The 14253-nt window shown below is 53.5% G+C and overlaps 5 protein-coding genes across 5 annotated transcripts; 2 read left to right on the plus strand and 3 right to left on the minus strand.

Moving 5' to 3' along the window:
* Positions 1-1194: 1194 nt before the first annotated feature.
* MAA_07318 (uncharacterized protein) lies at positions 1195-2161 on the plus strand (the record flags this gene model as incomplete). The annotated part of the gene is made up of 3 exons (XM_007825316.1): positions 1195-1748; positions 1802-1974; positions 2046-2161. 3 exons carry the CDS (start codon positions 1195-1197, stop codon positions 2159-2161), a joined length of 843 nt encoding a protein of 280 aa, XP_007823507.1.
* A 554-nt stretch (positions 2162-2715) lies between these two features.
* MAA_07319 (leucyl-tRNA synthetase) lies at positions 2716-5659 on the minus strand (the record flags this gene model as incomplete). The annotated part of the gene is made up of 2 exons (XM_007825317.1): positions 2716-5082; positions 5141-5659. The coding sequence occupies 2 exons, from the start codon at positions 5657-5659 to the stop codon at positions 2716-2718; spliced, it is 2886 nt and encodes a 961-aa protein (XP_007823508.1).
* A 1207-nt stretch (positions 5660-6866) lies between these two features.
* Positions 6867-8873, plus strand: MAA_07320 (methylenetetrahydrofolate reductase; the record flags this gene model as incomplete). The annotated part of the gene is made up of 1 exon (XM_007825318.1): positions 6867-8873. One exon carries the CDS (start codon positions 6867-6869, stop codon positions 8871-8873), a length of 2007 nt encoding a protein of 668 aa, XP_007823509.1.
* A 290-nt stretch (positions 8874-9163) lies between these two features.
* Positions 9164-10278, minus strand: MAA_07321 (uncharacterized protein; the record flags this gene model as incomplete). The annotated part of the gene is made up of 3 exons (XM_007825319.2): positions 9164-9771; positions 9872-10045; positions 10173-10278. The coding sequence occupies 3 exons, from the start codon at positions 10276-10278 to the stop codon at positions 9164-9166; spliced, it is 888 nt and encodes a 295-aa protein (XP_007823510.2).
* Positions 10279-11589: 1311 nt separating this feature from the next.
* MAA_07322 (PQ loop repeat protein) lies at positions 11590-12339 on the minus strand (the record flags this gene model as incomplete). Its single annotated transcript, XM_007825320.2, has 2 exons — positions 11590-12073; positions 12176-12339. The coding sequence occupies 2 exons, from the start codon at positions 12337-12339 to the stop codon at positions 11590-11592; spliced, it is 648 nt and encodes a 215-aa protein (XP_007823511.2).
* Between the last annotated feature and the right edge of the window lie 1914 nt (positions 12340-14253).

The raw sequence follows: 14253 nt of genomic DNA on the forward strand, positions 1-14253 counted from the left end.
TATAGATTGTTAAGCTCTGGCCTTGCATAGACAGAATCTCATGGAACTCTGGGATACAACACCCAGCCGTATATTTTCAGAAAGGAATATTATGCATCTACCCAATTTAGACTACAACTTGATTAGTGTTGCACAATAAACAGTTAAGGTTATGGACTGAACTCTCTTCCGATTAGGCTAACATCGCGTCTTGCGCTAAGGCGGCTATAATACATTCTTGTCTATGTGAGACGACCAACACTTGGCAATCTAGGTCTGTATACTTGATACCATGTCAATGTCAAGATTACCCAAGTCACACGTCCACGCTATCACAGTTGTTCAAAAATACATTGTCTAAAAGCCTGCCATCGGTAGTTTTGTAAAGTGCCTGGTAACATTTTCTGTATCCCGTTCTTCCCTGCTCAGGGCTTGCCCTTACACGGAGAGGCTATAATCTAATAATACCCGAGTTGACCTTTCGTCTGCGAACTGGCAACATGGTTTTTTCAATCAAGATACAGGCTCCAGGGAAATAACTTGGTCGTAACATGGCTCACACTTAGGATGAACTATCCTTCAGCCCATCACGCCTAACTCCCCCCTATCCCGCACCTTCAAATCTTAAATCAACCACATCTGCAGACTAACCTCGACGCGTAACTATATCGAAGAACCAAATATTAGCTTGCAAGTCTAAACAGCCACGAACTATGTGCTCTTCTCTCCCAGTCTTCCATCTTCCACGGCCCAAAGTCCATGTGTTCATAGAAATAAGAGCCTGGTCTCCCATCTCTGGATGAACACCCAGAACAATCTTACCCTCCTTGTCATTACTTCTGCTCTGCTATTCAGGCTTGTTACTGTCCTTCAAACCAAAAACAGTACTGTTCATCACTGAACTGCATACAAACACACACACACACACATACAACACGCTGTCTACAAACTACATCATACAAACCCATGCTTCGCACTCATAAAACTACTCTACCTACCGGTTGGAAGCATCAAAACCGCACATACCACCAAAGACAACCGTCTACAGACACCAATAAGCGTATAAACACCATATCAAACACTCAAACACACAAGCAACCAGCCTACCCAGACAGAAGCACACAACCACAAACAACTACACAAGAAACCACCTCCCCACGCGGAAACACAAGGATACAAATCATGTCGAAGATACCAACCCTCGGATCCCTCAACATGATCGAATACCGGAAATCTCCCCGCTTCGAGTATGCCCCCATGGACATCTCGCGCTACACGCGGCGAAGTGCCTTGCAACCACCACGCATCAGAGCTCAGGCTCCCCAACGATCCCAGGAACCCCAGGCCCAACCACAAGAAACAACTGAGCAGCCGGCCCCAGCCAAGCCCAGCAGCCCTGCTCCAAGCAACGAAGGCGTCTACGAAGGTCTCTCAGATCTCGTGCCCGACGTCCTGGCCATGGACAGGTTCCTCGACTCAAGCAGCACCAGCAGCACCACCGAAACTCCTCAAGCGACCCCCAGCCCTGCTCCCTCCGAAACGCAGTCCACGAAGCAGAAGCCAAAGGAAGAAGCCTCCAACGGGCTTGGCCAACCCGCCGAGGAACAAACCCAAAACACACAACAACCCCCCGCGGAACAAGCAACCTCCGTCGACGAATCCGAGGAAGGAGGATACTACATGCTATCCGCAGCGGCAGCCTACGCAAGACTAGCCATCCCAGAAGTGGATGAAGAAGAAAACAAGCTCGTCATCCAATCGGCGCTCAAGTAAGAATCCCTCGTTGTCCCCCTTTCCCAAACCACGAGCTAACATCCCGCAGGTTTTACAACGACGACATCGCCAAGCACAATGCCGGAATCTACCACGGCGACAAATGGGCTCGCCTCCAGCCCCTCCGCAGCGAGACCTGCTACAACCTCATCGACAGCTGCCTCGGTGGCTGCGAGCTCGAGGACTTTCCAAACCACGCCTACGGGCTGCGTCTCTTGACTGGTAAGTATCATGTCCCCTTGGCAAACAGACGCGAACAACTACATACAAGACAAGAGGCTAACATTGCCTAGACGCCGAACTGAATGGACTCTTGGGCCATCTCCGCTCCAATGTGCGCCTTGATTCTGCGAGAATCGTCAAGATCAACTGGATTTTGGAGCGCTGGACCAATTGGACTCACCTCTAGAAAGGGAGAGAGGAATACCAGCTCCAAGAGTTGGAAGTAAAAGGGCTTCAAGATTGTCAATGGAGGATAATTTGGATTTCTTTTGTCTTGCTTTGATTTGACGATGGTGGTCACGAGCCGAAGAATACAATACCGGCTGCAAGAGATGGAATTACGCGGACTTCACAACGTTTTTGGATTTCCTTTGTTCATTTCCTTTCTTCTAATTTGGTTTAATCGTGGTGGAATAATAATTCTGACGAGGGCCATGACCCGGGTGGTTGGCGGGAAAGGGTCATGCAAAAGCCAGCATCATTCAGGGGCCAAATAACACAACTTGGTCCCTAGACTGCACTTTTTTTCTCCTCTCAATCAATTTATTTGTTTCTGGCTCCACTCTATGTCCCTGCTTAAATGTGACTTGCTAATGCCATTTGTCCTATTCGTATCTTTTCGTAATGAGCTGCCTCATTCACATCTGGGACCATCCAGAGGTGGGAGGGCTGGCCATTGGTAAAAGTGCCATGATGCAGTGTTTTACACGTCTATAGTACAGCCTATCTAGAGTCGTATTTTTACAAGACAAAATTCATTACTTTGCCACCTCGCACAGCAATCACCCTCTTGGCCCTGGCTAAATCATATTTCCCCTCCCCAAATCTTTCCTTGCCTTGCTTGGTTTTGAGGATTTCCCTAACTACCCAGTCTTTCAGCGCGTCCCCTTGCAGCTCAGGTGGTGGTGTCGGTATGTCGACGACGCCTCGCATCTTTCCATTAATCTGCACGGCGCAGGATCGCTGTCGAGGCTGAAGCATGGCCGAGTCCAAGGTACCGTCCTGCGAGGGAAAGGTGGATGTATCAAAGATAAGCCCCTTGGAAGGATGCAACACGCTCCAGCATTCATCAGCAAACGCAGGCGTGATAGGGGCCACCAGCCGAGTAAGAATGTTGCATGCATGCTTCTTGATGGCCTCATTAGCCTGCGAACCTGCTAGTGTATTGGTGAGGCGCATCAAATCCGACACAATTGTATTGAGAGAATAGACCTCATCGTATGACTGGGTGACAGAGGCAATCGTGTGCTGCACCTCTCGCCACAAGGCTGCATCTGCGTCCCAGTGCGTCAGTTCCTCGGAGCTCATGGAGCCAACCCTACCAAACTTTTCCTCCAACAGGTCCTTGGCAGGCCTCGATTCATCAGCTGTCGCGACGGCCACCACCTGGTCATGCAAACGTTGCAACCAGCGAGTGACCCCGGAGATCTTGGCTTCATCCCAATTCAAAATATCTCCCACGGGCGCTTGGAAGATCATGTGGGCTCTCGTTGCATCTGCTCCATACTTGGCAATGCATTCGGTAGGATCAACACCATTGTGCTTGGATTTGGACATCTTCTCAAATGCCACCTTGGCGGGAACACCAGTCGCCATAATTTTGGGTGAAGATGGGTCTGACAAGTCCACTTCGTCGGGCTTTAGGAAGACGCCATTTTCAGGGTTAATAAATGTTCTTCCATGTACCATGCCCTGCGTAATCAGTCGCTTGAATGGCTCTGCTGAGGATGCTGTCTCGTCGGTATATTCTGGCATCAATGACGTCGACGCCAAGAACTTGTAAACGAATCTCGCATACAGCAAATGGAGGATTGCGTGCTCAATGCCTCCTATATAAGTATCCACGGGCAGCATTTTGCTGGCTTTGGGTGAAAAGAGCTGTTGGGTGTTGTGAGGGTCAATGAACCTGGCGAAATACCAACTAGAGTCCACAAACGTGTCCATGGTGTCGGTGTCTCGGCGGGCTGGTCCCTTGCACTTGGGGCAAGATGTATTGACAAATTCAGGTGACGATTCCAGCGCATTTCCAGTCTTGCCCTTCGCCCAATGCTTTTCAACATTGGGCAGTCTAACGGGCAAATCCTCATCGGGGACCGGGACAGCACCGCAAGAAGCACAATGGATAATGGGAATAGGAGTCCCCCAGTATCTTTGCCGACTAATGAGCCAGTCCCGCAAGCGCCACTTCTCGACCGATTTCGCGAGATTAGCAGCCTCGAGCATACGGACCATGATCTGCCCAGCCTCCACCGAGTGCTTTCCCTTAAAAGCGCCACTGTGGTGCGTCATGACACCATGCTCGAGGTAAGGCTCACTCATTGGTAGAGTCGTAGTGCTTTCGTCTTCTGATGCTGCAAGAACAATACGCACTGGTTGGTCCTCTTGGTGTGTTTTCCAGAATGAATGATCTCGCTGGTCGTGGCCAGGAACACCCATAACGGCGCCTTCACCATAATCTCCGAGTACATATGGGGCAACATAGATGGGCAGAGAAGCCTTGGTGGCGTCAGGGGTCTCGTCGTGATAAGCAAGAGGGTTGATGGCTCGCAGATGCGGCAAGAGGTAGCCAACTTTCGAGTCAGGGGGTAGCCCGGGTAGAGTGTCCAAGAAGGCTTGTAGCTCGGCGTCCTTCTTTGCCAACTCGGCGACAACCGGATGAGAGGCTGCAAGAGCAACGTACTGAACACCAAAAAGTGTGTCTGGTCGAGTTGTGAAGACCTCTATGGCGCTGCCAACGTTGACACCCCCCATGGCCATGATTGGGAACTTGACCAAGGCGCCAGTCGACTTTCCTAACCAATTCTTCTGCTGCGAGATGACGCGCTCAGGCCAAGCATTGTTCATGGCGAGTTCATCTAGATCTCGCAATAGAGCCTCGCGATACTCGGAAGTGCGGAAGAACCATTGCTTTAGCTTGCGTTTTTCTACCTTGGCTCCTGACCTCCAAGAGCATCCATTTGCGTCGACTTGCTCATTCGCCAGCACAGTCTTGTCCACGGGATCGTAGTTGACTTCGGCCTCCGCCTGGTACGCGAGTCCCCGTTCGCGCAGCATTAGGAAAAGTTTCTGGGTGTGTTTGTAAAATTCGGGGTCGCAAGCCGTCAATTCCTACGTAGCATGGTTAGCGCTGGGGAATTTCCGGCATCAGATAGTCGTTGATGCTTACGCGACTCCAGTCCCAGCTACCGTTCATGGAGCCAAGCTGCTCCTTCATCTTCTTGATATTGCTCCGCGTCCACACCCCAGGATCTATTCCACGTTCGAGTGCCGCATTTTCAGCAGGCAGGCCAAAGGCGTCCCAGCCCATCGGCAGGAGAACATCATCTCCTTTTAGTCTGTGATACCTGGCGACGGTGTCGGCAATGCTGTACACTCGCAGGTGGCCCAGATGCAGGCTACCCGAAGGGTAGGGGAACATTGGCAAGACATAGTTGGTCTTGCGGTCGCTGGCCTTTGGGCTGTTTGGTTGTTCGAGGCCGGCTTCATTAGCTTCGCTCCATATTTTCCTCCATTTACCGTCTAACGAGTTGAGGTTGACGGCGTACCACCTCTGAAGCGAGGCTGCTGGTGCGACTGGCAACTGTGTTAAACTTGGTCTGGATATACGGGTTGGCCGTCGCGAGGCTACCCTGAGAGCCGGGCAGGCTCCCTTGCAGCCTATCTGCTTTGCGTAGACTAGCTGCATGAGGATGACTGCATCACGAAGGTTGTGGCGACGAAGGAGACAGGCGTGGCGAGCAAGGCAAGCTACTGGAGCTCCCGATAATCGTCGAAAGTTTGAACGCGTGACAGCTTCCGCCAATGCGATGTCCGGAGTGGCAGGAGTGGTAGGACCCTGCAGGGGGCCCCTGCCGTTTTGAGGCGTGGTGCGTCATTCGGCTGTGGGAAGCGACTGCCGCACCCCGTACAGAATAGCCTCGAGAACTGTGGCACCCGGCATGGCACCTTTTGTGCTGGCATAAACATGGAACACGGCTCTGGAACTCAAAGGACCGATCCGCGCCTTCAAGCCTTGTCTGAGGATGGCACAATGTGCACTAAGAGCTGCGGTAATCAGGACCAGGCGTCATCTAATTACATGCTTCTGCCGTCATACACGCCGTCATCATTGATGCGAGATGATAACATCGACGCAAGTGAGTGAGGGGGCTTGTCCTGCCCAGCACTGAGGCACCACGGGCGATGCCACGTGCCCGCTCGCATCTTCCGTTATTTATCAATTGATATGTTAATAAATACCAATGCACTCCCTTCTCGGTCGCTCCTGCTTTCCTGCTCCGAAACCAGACTGGCGCTAGTTAGTAGGCAGTTTTCGTGTCCTTGCACAAACCGGCTGTCCCCACTGCCGTTGTCACTTCGTCAATCAACGCCTCTGGGACGTGGGAAAAATCTCCTCCATTCTCGTTCGTCGGAACCAGTGGGGTTTCGCCAGCCTCGACGACCTTGAGCACATTCAACTGGTCCATTGCCACCAGACCCTCTGTGCCTTTCGACGATGGGCATTTGTGGCTCAATTTCGGCTTTGGGCTGAGCTGTGGGAGTCTTGGACTTTGAACTCCTCATCTTCAGCTTGATTTTTGCGCCGTTGGCCATCAGCTTCAGATACTCCCACCTGTCGCTTGCGTGCCATCATTACTCCTTCAGCTCACTCCGCAAAACGGCGCCTCGGCTCCTGCTCCATCGTCGTGTGGCCAATCTTTGCCCCCTCCGTTTGGCTGCGACACACTCAGACACAGCAAGATTCGGCGCGTCGCCGCCGAGCTATCTCCGTCACGGCATCTTGCATTGTGGCTGCCCCGGCTCAAAGTCGACTGAGCGAATCCGACTGCGGAGTATAAGTAAACTGTCTTCGAGATCGCCATCAGTCATTCATTGCCTCCTACACTGTCGCCATGGACAAAATCACAGACAAAATCGCCGCTCTGCCGGCCGATAGAGAGTACTTTTCTCTCGAATTCTTCCCCCCCAAGACTGCCATGGGCTTCTCCAACCTGCGCCATCGACTACAGCGCATGGAACAGGCTCTAAAACCTCTTTTTGTCAATGTTACTTGGGGAGCTGGAGGATCGACAGCGACCAAGTCCCTTGAGCTCGCCGAGCTCTGCCAGCGGGAGCTTGGCTTAACAACATGTCTTCACCTGACTTGCACCAACATGAGCAAGCGTCTTGTCGACAAGGCCCTTGAAGACGCCAAAGCCCTCGGTATCCGTAATATCCTCGCTCTGCGAGGAGACCCTCCGCGAAAGGAGGAATACTGTGATGCAGAAGATTCGGAGGACGATGGACAGCAAGATTTCACATGGGCCATTGACCTTGTGAAATATATTCGCAGGAAGCATGGGGATTACTTTTGTATTGGAGTGGCAGCATACCCCGAAGGCCACTCAGACGAGAGTCACCCTCAGGATCAAAGTTTGGAACATGATTTGCCGTACCTGGTGGATAAGGTACAAGCCGGTGCCGACTTTATCATGACCCAGCTCTTCTTCGACATCAGTGCCTATGACCATTTCGAAAAGACCCTTCGAGAACACCCTAGTGGCGCTTTCAAGACGATCCCCATCCTTCCTGGCTTGATGCCAATTCAGAGCTACCAGATGATCAAGAGGACAACCAAGCTCAGCCACGCCAAGATGCCGCCCGCCATCATGGATCGTCTCGATGCTGTCAGGGGCGATGACGAAAAAGTCAAGCTAGTCGGTGTGGATATTGTCAGTGAGCTCATTGACCAAATTAGAAAAATCAAGAACCGAACACCAGGCCGTAGAGGCTTTCACTTTTACACCTTGAACTTGGAAAAGGCGGTTTCCTTTATTGTCGAGAGAACAGGCCTTATTCCCCGCGAATCAGATAATGAGGAGGCGCTCATTGACGACGGTACTCTGGCGCCTCCGGCAATCCAGGTCAACGGCACCCGAGCTTCAACTCACTCCAGGACATCCAGGAGACACTCGTCTGTTGGTTCTGATCCCTATAACCGAGTCATTGTTGCTGGCCAACCACCATCACACCCTGAATGGGAGGCAACCGGACAAGAAGCGGGCGTGCCGGCTGAAAGCATCAACTCGCGCGCAAACACGCTCGCCATTTCCGAGGGCGAAGGTGTCTTGGGCAGGGAAGCCACGTGGGACGACTTCCCCAACGGTCGGTTTGGCGACTCGAGATCGCCGGCGTATGGTGAAATCGACGGCTACGGCGTAAGCTTGCACATGTCAGTCAATCAGGCCGTGACGCTCTGGGGATCCCCCACGAGCCGCCAGGACGTCAACAATGTCTTTGTCAGGCACATCAAGGGCGAGATATCGGCCATACCATGGAGCGAAGAGGGACTGTCCCCCGAATCGTCAACCATCCAGTCTCGCCTTGTAGAAATGAACGGCAAGGGCTGGCTGACGGTTGCGTCACAGCCCGCCGTCAACGGCATCTCATCAAGCGACAGGACATTCGGCTGGGGCCCAGTCAACGGCTTCGTGTTCCAGAAAGCCTTTGCCGAATTCTTCTTACCGTCGGCAGACTGGCACATGCTAGCCGAAAAGTTGAAGGGATCCGACTACTTCGACAGCGTCTGCTTCTACGCGGCCAACGCCAAGGGCGACTTTGTCTCGTCGGACATCAGCGGCGGGCGGTCCACGCGAACCGTCGCAGCGAGCACCAACGCCGTGACATGGGGCGTGTTCCCCGGAAAGGAGATTGTCACGCCAACTATTATCGAGGAGGTCAGTTTCAAGGCATGGAGCGAGGAGGCCTTTGGTCTGTGGGGAGAATGGGCCAAAGTATACGGACGGGGGTCGGAGAGCGAAAAAGTACTGAGCGGCATTCGATCTGATTACTGGCTGGTGAATATCATCCACCACGACTTTATAGATAGGGAAGCATTGTGGAAGTTGCTACTCGAGTGATGGCGAAGTAGTGAATATATCAAAGTAGTCGAGTGTACATTATGGGTATCGAGTGTATTGTAGCTCAGCAAAGTGTAGTCTAATTCGCAGTCCGTTGGCCACGCATCAAAAATGCTCGCCCATCCACGCCAGAAACAAAAAAGGCCCCGTCTCACCAGTCCATCCTGCGCGCGTCCAAGTGTCAAAAGGGGCTGGCTCTGCGCCCGTCTCTCCCTCCCTCTGTCCCGCTCCCTCGCGCGTCGCGTTCCCATTCACATGCACTCGCTGAATATCCCCTCCAACGATGCATTTCAAATCTCCCCGTCGCCATACGCCTCGATGGCTTCCTCAAAACTGCCCAAGTAGAGATTGGCCCCAAAGGCCGTGGAGAAGACGGGATCGGTGGCGCGCTCGGTAAAGGCGCCGGCGACGGAGGCAGTCGACGGGGAGGGGGCGGCGGCGGCAGCCCTGGCGGCGGCGGGGTCGCCAAAGATGCTCTGGTACTGCGACTCGGGCTTGACAAGGACCACGTCCGAGTCCGAGTCGGGCGCGGCGCCGGCGGCGATGGTAGCGCCCGCGCGGACCGCGGCCTTGCGCGCGCCCGTCTTCCGGGCCGGCGTGGGCTTCGGGGCCCGCTTCGACGGCGTCTCGTCCCTGTCGCTCCAGTCGTCCTCCTCGTCGCCCGAGGCCTCGGACAGCGAGGGCTTGGGCTCGGCGCGCGGGCGCTTGCGGCTGCCTGGCGTGCGGGCGGCGGCGGTGGCCCTGGTGGGCGTCGAGGTGCCCGACGGCAGGGAGAGGCAGTTGGCGACGTCGCCGCCCGACGAGTGCGTCTGGCGCAGCTGGTCGGCGTCCTTTTTAATGCCGCGGAACTGGAACTGGATCCCGTCCGCTGTCGACTGGCCAAAGTACTTGGCTATATCTGTCGCAGTGGGTTAGCTCCTGTCTGGACTTGGGGGGGGCGGACGAGCGCGAGGAAAGGGAAGGGAAACGGGGAGGGTGGGAGTGTGGAAGGGACGTACTCGTCTTGTCGACTGCGTCCTGGGCCGTGGGCATGTTGTCTTCGACGGAGAGGTGCTTCATGTCGAAGCCCTGGGGGCGTCCTTCGCGGATAATCAAGGCCTGGGCTCTGAGCCGGCGGAAGCGGTGGTTGAGCGCGTGCTCGGTCATGTCTGAGCCGTAGCAGGCGGCGATTTCTGGGACGGTCAACTCCCCGTCCCATGGCATAGAAGAAAAGGGGGAGGAGGGAGGCGGGTGTAGAGGGCGGGAAGTGGTGATGGAAACGGGACGGCAAAAGGGAAAACGAGGAGCAAGCCAACTTACCTTTGTAGTTCCATTTGACGTCCGGGTGGGCGGCGACAATGGCCCTGACCATACGGGCTTGCGCCTCGTAGGTCTTGTAGTTTGCTTTGGAGTTTGTCGGTGCCATGGCGTTTGAGGGTAAAGGGCGATTTCACCGCGGAGTGAGCTGGGCAGACGTAAAAGGCAAGCGAGTGGTATAAGTGAAGCTCGCTTGGTGATAATGACTGGGCTGCCTGCGCATCCGTCATGCGCACAAGGGGAGTTTTGGAGGCGAAGGAGGAAGAGAATTTTGTAGATGGATGTATGTGAGCATGCAGTTGGAGGTGCAGACGCATGTATATGAGAAAGAAAGAAAAAATCCCGTGCCAGCTGGCGCCGGTTGGGTAAAAGTGACGAGGAAGTGAGCTCGACTACACGTTGGTGTTTGGCTGCTATCTGTCCAGGTGAAAGATGACTATATTGCATTGTTAGGCTCATTTACTAAACTTGTTTATGGTCAAGCATACCTTTTTGAAAGATTGAGCCACAGACAACCAGAGATGGTCTATCGCGCTGTGAGGCAAACGCTGTCCTGTCCAAGTTGAAGGTGAAGATGGATGGTTGAGGACTCGGCGGCTACTAGGCAGGAACCAACACAACCAAGTCGCCTTGCCGCAAATTGATCTGGCCAATGTTCTCAATCAAGAATGTGTTTTTTTAGCAAACGATGCACAAACAACAACCGCCAAGTACATCTACCCAAGCACCCAGCTTGACTGCACCAGTCGACGTTGGCTGCCTGCAATCTGCAATGCAAAGGAAAAAGTAAGGTGGCTGGGTACTCGCATCCCCCAATCTAGGAGTCGCCTGGTGCATGGTCGATAACCACTACATTGAGCTCAAATGCAACTCGCACGCACACTCACCACAGGGCTCTATAAATGACTGTGTGCACAACATCATCAAGGTAATTGCCTCTTGGGCTTTTATTACAATATTATTTACGTGCCTTGAGACGCACCGGCGGCAGAATACCCAGTGGCCTTTGCGGACGTGGCTGTACCGCTCTATCACTACTTAACGCCTTGCGCGCCAGGGGGGAGACGCCCAACTTCATCTCTACCCCCGGTCCAACAAGTATCAGACCCGACCAAACCACAATGCTTCATCGTCATGTATGCCCTGCTCTCCACTGTTCGTATGAAAAGTACCAAATGCCTCTTATATATGCACCTGCACCTGCACCCGCACCGCTGCCCCTCGGCATAAATACCTGTTGCAATCGCATCGGTAGTCGTTACCGTGACTGCTCGTGTGTTATCAACAATGCTTTCATTCGCGTAATAAAATGCTCTCTTGCCGAAGCAATCGTTTCCAATATAATCAAAACATGGTTCTTGGTCTGCAGCCTCGCCTTTCCGTACCGCAGCCCGCCCAGAACCGTCTCCAAGACAGTCATCTATTCCGCCTCGGTATCGCTGAACGTGGCCCCTCGCTTCCCGGCTGACATGCTCCGCGTGTGGGAATGTGAGGCCCGGTGGCCGCGCGCCCAGTGAGCCTCCTCCATGGCGTGCTCCTTCAAAACGGCCTCGTCACCACCGGCGCCATAAATGAAATACTGGATGCCTAATAAACAATCGCAGGCGGCCTGGAAGCAGCCGCAGACCTTGAAGGCCAGGGGGATCTCGCTCGTAGACGTAAAGAACCAAAAGACCTTCATGGCGTCGCCGCCGATCCAGGCGGCCAGGACGGACAGTCGGAAGCCCTTGCATGATTGCGATTGGGCGTTGGCTATCAGCTGCGGGATGGGCAGGGTCGCCTCAATGGAGAGGCCGAGGTATCCGATGAGCACCGAGTACGCGTCGTAGATGGGCTCCATGGGTCGGAAGAGGACTTCGCAGACGATGAGACCGCCGAGGAGGTAGAGGAGGAAGTGCCAGTATCTGCCACGGTCAAAAAAAAAAATCAGCAATTTTATCCTTGGGCCGTTTACGAGCAGCTTAAATTCCACGAGGGAAGCAAAGGGGGTGCCGGGAGCAACATACGGCTTGTGCGACCGCCACTGCCAAAAGTTGTAGGGCCGTTGAATGTCAAATGGACTGCCTCGTTCGAGACCAGAAAACGGCATGCTGCCCTCGCCGCCCTTGGTCGCAGGCAGCGGCCTGTGTTCCAGCGCAATCTTGAGCAAAATGAGCTGCACCACCACCATGATGAATGACTGCACCAACAGACTAGCGTCGAATCGCGAGCCCGGCCAGTAAAAGATTCTGTACGGAGAAAGAAAAAAAGAAATAGCCTCGTTAGTATCAAGTCTTCGTGTATGGATTGCCAACGCTTTCCCGGGCTGTTTGGGCGCATCCGCGCATCGTAGATGGGCAAACATACCTGAAGAAGGAAGCCACCAGCATAATCAACGGGATATCCAGGGAAAAGCCGGCACTCGATTTATTCCGATGCATGGCAAGAATCTGGTCGCCGTACGAGATGATGGGCGACATGATGATGAAAAAGGGGGCAATGAAGCCCGTCAAGTTGGTAAGCCAGGTCATGATGCCGGTCCGTGTCTGTCTCTGACGACAAAGGAGAGGAGGAGTTGCGCGAGCGAGCGGCGAGTCGGAATGCGGCAGCAAGCGACGGCAAGAAGCATGAAAAAGAAAACTGGAAAAAAAATCGCTAAACGGCTATGATGAGGTCATTCGCAGATACGCAGAGAAAAGGCAATGTTTGACTGCAGAACGAGCGCTGGGTGAAGAAACGGGACGTCCTTTTCCTGCCACGGGATCTGGGGGACTGTCAAGTCGTCGACATGGGGTTTTTTTTTCAGCGGGATGACTTTCTACAGCTGCTGGAATTCGATGCCCTTTGGCTCCATACGGACTAATTAGTGCCGTCTGTGGCCCTCCTCTGACAAGCGGCGACAGTTAATGTTTGGAGGCACCTGGGAAGCCCATTGGCCAGGAAGTCCGTGCACTGTACTCCTGTTGACAGCCGGCTACAGCGGGGAGCGGCAGTGGGCACATGCAGCAACACCAGACCATACTTCAGCCGGCAGTGGGCGCGCCGCTATTTTCGTACTGGCGCAGCGCCCAGTGCCGTATTAAACCACTGTGCCGCTAGAGGTACTCGACGACTCACGTCCGGTACCTGCATCTGGGCGCACAGCCCTACGAATCGCCAAGTACAGGGTACCGCGTGCCCCATTCACCAGCGAATCGCTCGGCGGGCTCATCGACTCTTTTTGCTGGGTTTGCTAGGTGCGCTCACGCCTCACCAGGTATGTGACCATGAGACTTTATACTTGTATATATAATATTCATGTTATAATATATGTGTGTATATATTATAATAGGTAAATATGTTTTACCATAAATTAATGCACATGGTACCGAAGGCCAAAAGGCGCAGTCCCGGCACCTGCATACTTGGATTCCTCGTACTCTGGTTCGCTCCATCGCGCTGTCATTGTCCCGAGTTGAATTGCCCGAAACAACGCACACGTGGGCTCCTGCTTACATGGGCCCAAAAAAAGGGTCTCGCCCCCTATTATTCGAATTATCGCATCCATTCATTCCCACGGCCCCATTATCCTCAGCCCCTGCTCTCGAAAGCCGTCTTATCACTACCTAGGCAGTATTGCTGCCTGGGTAATTTTAATATCGATACATGAATTCCATGGAGGGGCATTCCGCTATGCAAGTCATGCCCTCTAGCTGCGCCTTCGTGCCCTCGCCTTGGCCCGCTGCGTATCAAGTCCTCCCTTGGTCATGCGAGCTCGAGTTCACGCCGTCCCGTCAATGCCCTCTGCTCTCGTAAAGCGGCAGGTTCCCGACAGTGCCAGGCGACGCCAGACGCCTCCCCCTGTCCTTGATTATATGGCCACATGTAATTCTATTAATTACTAGGTAGCCAGGGTCTGGCAAGGCGACGGGCGTGTCTGTTGATGCATCACAATGTACTCCAATGAAACAACTTGACCGCCCCTTTGCACCGGCGGAGAAGGTTAATATAATGATGAAAAAAATAATCAAGATGACGAAATATGTGGTGGATCCTCGCAATAACTTTTGTAAAAAAAAAAAAAAAAATTAAACATCAAAAAAGATCGACAACAGCCAGATTCGAA

The sequence above is a fragment of the Metarhizium robertsii genome (assembly GCF_000187425.2).
Source record: "Metarhizium robertsii ARSEF 23 chromosome Unknown MAA_Scf_5, whole genome shotgun sequence".
NCBI classification, from domain to species: domain Eukaryota; kingdom Fungi; phylum Ascomycota; class Sordariomycetes; order Hypocreales; family Clavicipitaceae; genus Metarhizium; species Metarhizium robertsii.